The sequence below is a fragment of the Chaetura pelagica genome, unplaced genomic scaffold, assembly GCF_000747805.2.
Source record: "Chaetura pelagica isolate M959 unplaced genomic scaffold, ChaPel_1.0 scaffold398, whole genome shotgun sequence".
Lineage (NCBI taxonomy): Eukaryota > Metazoa > Chordata > Aves > Apodiformes > Apodidae > Chaetura > Chaetura pelagica.
The window spans coordinates 246,262-256,533 of NW_009954305.1; the positions used below are offsets into that span (position 1 = coordinate 246,262).

General features: G+C 35.5%; 1 protein-coding gene across 4 annotated transcripts in view; it reads left to right on the forward strand.

Annotated features, from left to right (window-relative positions):
• The window catches only part of KCNIP4 (Kv channel interacting protein 4), a 320,568-nt gene that overhangs the window by 221,433 nt on the left and 88,863 nt on the right, over positions 1-10,272 (forward strand). The window contains exon 1 of one of the 4 annotated variants that reach the window (XM_010003911.1): positions 7,259-7,370. The exons of 2 other annotated variants lie outside the window; for them this stretch is intronic. In XM_010003911.1, coding sequence (XP_010002213.1) covers positions 7,259-7,370 — 112 coding nt within the window. Of the gene's footprint in view, positions 1-7,258; positions 7,371-10,272 lie in introns of those variants that run through there. One more of the 4 variants, XM_010003914.1, reaches the window with a different exon arrangement.

Sequence of the window (10,272 nt, forward strand, 5' to 3'; positions counted from 1 at the left end):
GAACAGTCCAAGACCTCTCAGCCTTTCCTCGTGGGAGAGATTCTCCAGTCCCTTAGATACCTTTGTGGACCATTGCTAGACTCTGTCCGGTATGTCTGTATCTTCCTTGAACTGGGAACTGGACACAGGAATCCAGGTGTGACCTCATCTGATGAGTCAACTTCTTTTGTCAGTGAAAAATAAAATAAAGAAGTAAACAATTACATGCTTCAGAAGCTGTAGTCAAATCTGTCATATGTTATATATAGTCCTAGTCCTATTATATACACCTAAGGGACAGTGATTACAAGGTTTTTGACTTATGTTTCTTGAATGTGCTGCAGCTATGTAATATGGCTTAATTTATTGTAGCTCATTTTTATAGGACAGATACACTCATCTTTTAACAAGTACATCAAATGTAGGAATATGTCTGCCACTTCTGTTTTATGATACTTTTCTGTTGCTATGGAAAAAATGCAGTGCTTCACCTTTTTAAAAGCCAGGGAGAGAAGTAGAACATTTATTTTACATGGGCTGTTTTATATCAGAGAAAGACACGTGAATCACAAGAAAAGAGCTGAACGGTAGTGATGTTCTTATGGTCACGTTTAATAATACTTGTTTTTGTTTTTTTTTTTTTTCTCTTTCGTTTTGTTCCCAACCACCTGTTGAACCATAAGGAGCCAGACAGACCAGTTTTGAAATAGCACAGGATAGGCTGAGGATTTAAAATTCATAGATGGTTGGTTTGGAAGTTGGATGGTGAATATTCCTGTTGGTTACTAGAATGTTAGTTAGCATATGTGGTTCATTTGTTGCTTCAATGTACAATTACAAAAATAGCAGTGAAAGAAGAAAATCAGCAGGTCAGACACTGCTGTTACTGTTTCCAAATGTGAAGACTGAAGAGGTCATGCAGGGAAAAAAAGTTTTGTTACAAGCAGGAAGAGCATATTTTATGTGTAACGTTAATCAGCAGTCAATGTGTTTTCAGATAATACTTCAAAAGAAGAGGTGGGAGTTAAAGATGTACAGGGGAGGCATGCCTTGGGCTTACGCTTGCTTAAAAATATTCCGCACTCCCATTCAGGTAGTTCAATGATTAGAGAAACAACAATCAGTTACTTTTAAAGCAAATCTTCAGCAAGCTTTTTCGGGGCAAGTTTACTTGCACTGGTTAGGTTAAGCCAGTCTGAACTTTATGATATCACAGCTATATTACAGCTAATAAAGTAGTTGAGTTGGACTGGCCCCTCAGTGTTCCACTATGCTGCACATCTCCCATGTAGGAGTACATTTATTCTTACAGTCATGTCAGTGACAAGTCCTACTGCTGTGAGATCAAGTATGTTTTCACATAAAAAGAAAATCAGGTCTGTAGGCTGAAGGCAGTCATGTAACTTAGAGATAACTTTGTTTGTCAAGCAAGCCAGTGGACTTTACAGTAAAACAAACCAGAATTTGATTAATTACTATTACTAAATGCAATTTAACCTTATTTGGGAAAGAGATAGTCTCTCTGTAATGCTTTGCTAAAGCTTAATAAATTAAAATGTTACTCCCATGGCCATGCTGTTTAATTTACAATCCACTTGCTCAATAGCTATTTTAAGCATAATTGTATATCATGCTATAACAATTAATTTTTAAGAAAAGTGAAACCACCTGTAGCTGTTATGTCATGCGAGGAGTTGGCAATATTTGAGTAGTGGGATTCTTTCCAATGCTTGTTTTCAGATCAGTAATGGCAGCAGTCCTTTGATTTAGATGAAAGCAAGAACAAAAGCTTCTTAGGAGCAAGTGAGAGTCAGAAGGTGAAAATGAAGAGGAAAAAAAATAATAAACCCCATATTGTAGCCTGGAATAAGACTACTAGAATGAGGAAACTGACTTTAGACAGCTATAACTGTAATATTATTTTAGTGTTATTTACTTCTAATTATGAAACCAAACCTTGGTTATAACCAAAGCTTGGATATAATATTTTCTCCTTTGATTACAAACCAGTGAATCTTATCTTGCCGGTACAGGTGTTGAATTTCTTCTCTCTCAACCTATATTCACTTATAGTCATTAAAGATCTAGGGCACTTAGTGTAAATATGTAACTATTGAAGATGATTTATGAAGGCTGACAAATCTAATCTTGGGTAATTACACTCTACCTAACTCTTCTGACTAGCAGAAGTTTCCCTGCAATTTCAGTTGGATAAGTAGTCTGCTGGTGCAATACTCTGCTCTTCAACAGCTGCCACACTGACAAGAGGAACAAAGTGATTCCATACATTAGTCTCATTTTTTTGAAGCATTTTATGAAAATTTCATGTTGTTCTGTGGTTGGCTGTAGCAATCTATGCAGGAGGAGTCTCATTCAAAAAATTTGAATTATTTTACCTTGAGAATAATTCTTGAGAGGACATGCAAAAAATAATTGCTTCTCCTGGCTCTCAAAATACTTTCAAATGGGCATGATTTTCCTCTGCAGATCTAAGAAACTTTCTGTGAAGAAAACTGTAAATTATTGCCTGTGATCAGATTTCTTACTGGCTAACTAACAGGAGGATTCAGATCGTTATCTGCCAGATAGTTTTCCTAACAAGCTCAGATATGGCATGAACAAGAAGTTGAAGATTACAAGTTCATCTGACCTGTTCACAGGTGCCCTTTCTGTGTTTGATAATTTCTTTCTCTTCTGACTGACTGATGTTTCCCTCTGCAGAATGAGACACAGAAAGAAGGGCAAGTCAATTAATACTTCCAATTTTTGTTTCTAACTCATCAGCCGTTTGCCTTTTCAGCTGCATTGGGAAAAATATCAAATAGAATCTAATGAGCTATTACTGCTACCCAATTAAAACTTCCCTCTCCCCCCCGTAAATGACTTACAACACTGGGCAGATTTTGTCACTTAGGAAAGCAGTATAACTCAAGTAAATTAATGTGTAATAATACACTTTTGCCTTGAAAACTGTTCGATTTTGATCAGCCCTATTCTGACTGATACTGTTTACAAATAGATGTTAAAACCAAAATATAGTGAAAAGGCACTTCAATGTATTTGGGATCAGATGGGCTTTCATATTCCTCTACTCTCATGTACAAAACTCAGAAAAAAATTGAAAATAAGAAGAGCTTTTAAATTATAGTGAAAAATATTGCATGCTTTAAAATAAAAATAAAATAATATGTAAAATAAAAATTCTTCATAAAAACTAAAGCAATTTAAAAAAAGACATACTTCACATTACTGTGCTAATTACAGTGACAGGTTATAGTTATAAAACCAAGTTTACTAGACTTAGTTTACTAATTAGTTTACTGTACATAAAGAAGTATGATAATACCAAATCATTTTGAAAGACCTGTGTAATATTTTAAAATACTAGGGAAATATTATACCCTAATGCACTAATCACAGAATTAGTATTTAGCTAATTGTCCTTAATTGTTCAATACATAGCATCCTATGAGTTACTCTCAAGCATTTGCTGCTTCTTGGGATGTGTTAAATTAGGTGGAATATTGTTTGCTTTGAAATGGCAGATCTTCTCTGCTTCTATGCAACTTTGAAGTTATTAAAATTCAATTTTTCATATCCAAGCTTTATAAATTATATTTCTGAGTATTTTTTCCTTCTTCCAAGAAATATTAGAAAATTGTAACTATTCTACAAACATACAGCAATCAAATCTAAAATTTACTTAGTACATCATACACTGTCATATTTAAGGTGTCTTTTTTAATTTATTAATTGCATTCCACCTGTAAATCATTGTATTTACCATGGTTAGAGTAGTCATCAATTACTTGATTGTTTGTAGAAAAATGTAAGGATGCCACAATGACCCTAATAATTTTGTCAGTTCTACTTTGTCCAGTTCAGAACTCAGTTAAGATCTGTGCTTCTTGAGGCAAGAGAGATCTCCTACAGCACTTTAACATGGGTTTCTCTTGTCTTTTTACTTAGGAGATAAAAGCTTTGGTTTGTGTTTACATTGCTAAGCACTGGGGGAAGGAATTAAAAGGAGCAGGTCCATGGCCATAAACTCCTTCACTCCATGCTTTGGGGAACACAGTGCCTTGCCATCCATCCATCCCTGCCACAGCCTTACACTGCAGCATATACTTCCCTTGCTTTCTGGAGGGGCAAATCAGCCTGATGTTGTATTCTCATCTGCAAGTTTCTTGCTAATTCAGGAGTTACCTGTGTCAGAGTTTAGCACTGACATGGTTATGCTTTCCTGTAACTAATGGTTTGGTAGACCCACAGGGTGATAGTGCAAACAAAAAAGGCTCTGCTTCAAATCTTTCTAGAGGAGTTGACAGCGAGTGGAAGATGCACCATTTAGATGGGATAGCTTCCTAACAATGCTAGCACTTTTTCTTTTTCCTATGCTACCTACTGAAGAATCACAAAAACATTTATGCAAACTTATATTAAATCACCCCCAGAACCCATTACAGTGTTGAAAATGGAAGCAGGAGTTAGGGAAAGACAATGAGCTAGAGTAATGCTTTGATATTACAAGATGTGGGCCCCTTGTTTCAGTGCTTCATGTAAAGGATGGAGTCTTCTTTTGAATCATGGGGGTAGTATTGTTGAAAAATTTCTTTTTTTGAGCAGCTTTTAAAATTTTCTTGTAGTGTCAATATAGGCATTCCATAAGGATTTGTCACAAAAATATTTCTTTTTAAATAATTTAACAAATAGCAAATTGGGAGAGAGAAATTACACTTGACTATGCATATGAGAAGGGATCAGAATACAAAGAGGTGCCCTATATTTAATAGAATTTTAGAATCTTTGGTTCAAGATTTATTTAATTTTTTAATTGAACCACTTCCAGAAGAATTAATATATTGAAGTGACACTGTTGTTTGAATCTGTTGCATGGTGCATTAAAGGAAAGATTTAATACATCATTTCCTTTTTCTTTCCACATAGCTTCTTATCCTAACTGGTTTATTTTGCAGAGCTCAGACTCAGAGATTCACAAAGTCTTTGTGTGGTTCCCCTAATGTAGAGAACTATAATGAGAAACAAGAGGAAAAGTCTACTTCTTTTTTTAACAAGGTAATCTTTGAAATCAGTAAGCAGTTACATGAATTTTAGCAGATAATCTCAGGTTATTTTTTTTTTATTTCTTTTCCTTCCAATACCTGAAGGTGACCTATAGGAAAGCCCTTTTTACAAGGTCTTGTAGTGACAGGTTGAGGGCAACAGTCTCAAACTGAGAGGGAGGATTTAGATTAGATATTAGGAAAAAATTATTTCCTGTGAGGGTGGTGACACACTGGAACAAGTCGCCCACTTCCACTGTTATAGTGATTGTTTGAATTATATTTGGATTATTGTTTTTATAATGCCCATAAAACAATATAGGTCAAAGTTCCCATCCTGAGATCACATTAAGCCTTGGATTATCATGAACATTTGTCTATGCTTCATCATTGCAGAAAAATAAGAAAAAATTGAGAAAGAAAAAGATTAAATAGGAATAAACTCAAGGTAAAAATAGAAGTCAGAGATGAGAATGACTTCATATTTACATGTCAGAGGCTTAAAAGGACAACATGATATAAAATAATTAGAAATTGAACAGAGAAAACAAAATGTTAATTTTATTCTAAAAGAAATAGAACTTAAAATGAAACTATATTTAGTAATTATTTTCAATATGAAGCAAAGGTAATGACATATTGGAAGTGCAAATGTAGGATTATATATTTGGTTTTATTTATGTTTATTGTATTTTCCTCTTAGACACTGTTTTAGATCTACAGGTTAATAGGGAAAGGAACTAACATTCAGATTGGGAGCTTATATAAATAATACAGAACTCATGGCATTCTAGTATTAAATACCCAGAAGAGCAGAATCAAATAATATGGTTGCTTATATATTGCCTAGATATAAAATTAAATGAAGCACACGTGAATTTTCAAATTAACAGAATTATGCAGATTCTAGAGTCCTGCCTATGTGGAAAAATCTGGGACTTCAATTAGTTCTCGTAATTCAATACAGACACCCTTTGCAGAAAAACAAAAAAGCTGATAGCACATTGGAGATTATATTTTTCTTTTTCTACCTGGTAGTCCACAAACAATAGTTAAATTTTATGTTGTCCTGATTTAAATTTGTAGTGGCTTTCTGAGACAAAATGTAAGTTTCTGAGCTTCTCAAAATTTAGTAAAAATTGATTTTAATGGAAAGAGTTAAGCAACCTAAGATGAGTGGTCAATGTCAGACATCATTTATGAGATTGTTTTTGGTGTTAGATCATATGTGTAATAAACACAGGACAATTAGTTTTTACAGACTGCAATAAATCCGTTGGGATCATAAGCCTCTTTTCTTTTTCTCCTGCTCCATAGCTTGGGTGAGTTTTTCCCAGGAGCTGTGGAAAATGCCTGATCCCCATACATATGTATCAGATTTTGGGGTTCAGCACATCTTCATGTCCTTAGAAAATCTCTATTTTGTTTCTCAAGCAATAAATAATACGTTCTTCCTGACTACAGAACAGGGGTTTGGGCAGTGCATGTCTCACTGACAGCGCTGTTTTGCTAGCTGGAGGCACCAATTGTGCTGATATGTATTTCTTTAATTTCCATTCTCATTTCCACTGAAGATTCTAATTAGATTCTGGTGATGCTTAAGAGGAAGGGAAAGCATTTCTCTGAACATAGTATTTTCTAACGCAGAGGGCAGTAGTTTTCTGATGTGCTGTATTTAGCACATGTGAAAACAGATGTCTGTCTTTAGCAAACTGTCATTTGTGAAACTTAATAAAAATGGTGCTCAGAGAAGCTGGAGAAGGGCTGCAAAGCTGCAGAAGAATTGCAACGGCTGGGTCTGGGACTGCTGGAGTGCAGAGTGCTGGGAGCAGTGTGCTCCCTAGTGCAAGTTTCCAGGGAGCATTTCTTCTTGGCACTGACACAGCCAAGTCTCCAGCTCTGACACAGATGTTCCTCCAGGAGCTCTGAAGTAACGCTGCTTGCTGGATACAATGTCATACCCAGGGGTTCGTGGTCCACCTCAGCTTTCTAAGAGGACTTGCTACTGATGGAATCAAATGCTTAGAGAAACATGAGATGCAGGGCTTTATCTAATATTTTGTCTTGGCTAGAGTGGCTGGTGAATCACCACAGCTCAGTGAGGTGTTGCTTTACATCACTGCAACTTTCTTCAAAGCAAACTCTTGGTAAAATCCTCTAATTTCCCTCTGATTGTGAACTGGTGTGAAGACTGGAATGATTTGCCTGTTGGAAGAATGTTGACTCTTGAGTGGGAGTCAGAGGGACTGCAAACAGTGGGTATTGTTGTGATTATATTTGCATCTCTGAAGCTGCTTCATTTGCTGGGACTGATTGATTTTTCAGAAGGTAAAGTGGTCACTTGCAGTTTGTGTTGTTTGTAGGTGTGGTGTCTGATCTGCTGAAATAGAGAGCATCAGGTATAAAAGCTGTGAAATGAAAAGGCTTGAAAAGTGAAAATAACATCCAGACTAAAAATCTTGGTTTGCTTCTGCTGTTTTTACTCGGTTATTGTAAAACAGAAGTAGATGCTAGCATAGGATTTTTATTTTGCAATGAATTGTCACGTATCTGTGAGTGGATATTTTTTAGAAAGAATGAAAACAGTGATCATAACGCCTGTCTGTCAGTTGCCTTGGAAAGCTGTTCACTGTTACAAAACTTCATAGATTAAGTGGATCTTAGTTTGGGTTTTTAACACACTTGGCTGTTCTGATTTACGATGCAATTAGAGTTTTGTTCTGTAACAGTATCTGTGTTTGAAAAATCTCTTTCACAGATAAAAGCAAAACACTGTTACTACAGTATAAGCTTTAGGATAAAGTCTGCTCAACACCTTTAAAAAAAAAGGCATAGATTTCAACATCAAATGTGGATATTTTAAATATATATAATGAATATATATTTTTAAATTCCCATTTGTTTGCTGAGATTCCTGTCTGCTCTTTACTGTATGGGTCGTATCATTTCACCTACTCTCAGAGGGCTTCATATTAATTTAAATAGGATTTTTATTTCTTTGCAAAGTGAGATTTTTTTTTCACATTTCATAGAAATAGGTTATTTCAGGTCAGTTATTCATGAGATCGTTTGCTGTCAACTTTTCAACTTTTGAACAAAATGTCTTGTGTGGGCTATAGTATACAAAAGCTATTCACTCACTGAAGCCCTTACTCAAAAAATACTTGCTCTTGCCAGTATGCTTGTACATGTGAACCCAAACCAATCCAATTTGCTGTGTACCTGCTTTCTGTCAGAATCACACAGCCAAGGAGACACCTCCGTTTTCTGAAACATTACCTTTTCATTGTGGAATAGGATCTTTGATGGATGTAGATTCACATCATTACCTGATAAAATTGTTCAGCGTGCTGATAAAATGTGAAATCTTTAACACAGCACTTTTATAGTTACTGAACTATTGAAATAAATCACCCTCAAAACTGTGTAGGGTGAGAATGAATAACATTTGCTGTGTTACTATGTAATGCATTGGTTATGGAATTGAAGAATAACTTCTGGAATTGTAAACAAATTACTAACTTTTATCTCATAATGGTTCTCACATTTGTGTTTTTTTACACTCTGAATGTGCAGTATATTTAACGTCTACAAAATCATCATACTAGACATGTGTTAGCTTCAACTTTATAACACGTGATAACAGATAGGAAAAAAAATATTAAAATGCAATATTTTTAGCAGATGTTCAGTTGCATCCCTTTCTTGGTTTCTCACAGACTGATACTGTCATTAGGTCTGTGGAAAAATTTCAACAATACTAAATGACCTTTTAAAAATACCCCCCTGGTAGTAATTATACTTATTTTAACATAAAAAATCATTTCAGGATGATATATGTATTGAAGTGTAACATTTTGTTTAATGTACCTATTCGTGTCATGGCATTTCCTCACATGAAAATGTAATAATTTCACTCAAAAGTACCTAGCAACATGAAATTGATCTCTAGGTGTAAAAAGATTAAACATTATGAAGTACCTTTATAGCATCTGTAGTGTAAATGGATCCAGTGGCTCAAGGGATATCTTGTTCCCTAAGGCTGATCTGTGCTATTTAACTCTTCCATGTTTGTGCACTGGAACTTCCATGTTTCACCATTAAACAATAATTCTGCCCCAAATAACTAAGTAATATTTATAGAGTATTCAAAACTAATGGTGTGTTGTCCTCCTATTGAATACAAGGACAAACTTTCTGTTGATATAGACGAGGACTTTATTTGAATGGTCAGTGTTGATCCTGAAACCAAAAAGGGGCAATGTACCCTCCCCATCCACCCCATGGAGGCAGGACATGACCCATGTGCTAAAACAAATCTGTTTCTGTAGTTAGGCTCTCTGATGTCTTAATGTGCTTGTTCTAATATTCCCAATGTAAGGATTTATTTTTAAAAGATCAGTGGAAGATACTGCAGCATGCTTGTTCCACTGTTTGCTAATAACGGATGGAGAAGACAGCTAAATGACAAATTCTTAGCTGCTAACTTGTTACAACTCCACTGATTTTACTGAGGTTGTGATGATGCATTACAGCATTTTCTACCAGTAGAACTAATTGTCCAAGCTGAAACCAAAAGCCAGCTGCACAAATGGGAGTGGAGCTTAAGTGATCCACAAAAGCATCATGGACTGAGTAATCAGAATGTTTTCATCCTTCCAGTTTACTTTTCCTCTCTCTCTACAGAATTATAGAGGTAGCTTCACTTTCATGACTTCTAAGTCTGCTTGTATTGTGAAACTGCAACAGCTTGGTTGTTGTTTATTTTTATAGTCATTTATAATGAGATATAAAAGACATCATGTGTTCCAGGCACTCTCAGTATTATTTTAAAAAAACAAAAGGAACAGAGTTAAAGCAATGCTTCACTTGCAGAACATTTTTTTCATTAACACAAATAACACAAAAACTATGCAGTACAGCTTCTTCACCTTACAGTCATCTCTCCTGCAAAAGGGACTTTCAGTTGAACAAGGAAAACGATGGGTCACTCATTGTGCTGTATTGTGCAACCACACTCCCTTACATAGCAAAGGAGTTATGGTGAAGAAGAGTTTGAAGTGCAGTCACTCTGCTGTGAAAGGAGAATCCAGGCAATCTGCTTAGTTTTATTACAGTGTTCAACACCTGCCATGACAAATGCTGGCAGGGAACCTCATTTGATCCAGTGTCCCAGGCTAGGGACCGTGTTCTTCAACTTCATCCATCCTCCACTTCCACTAAGCAGGAA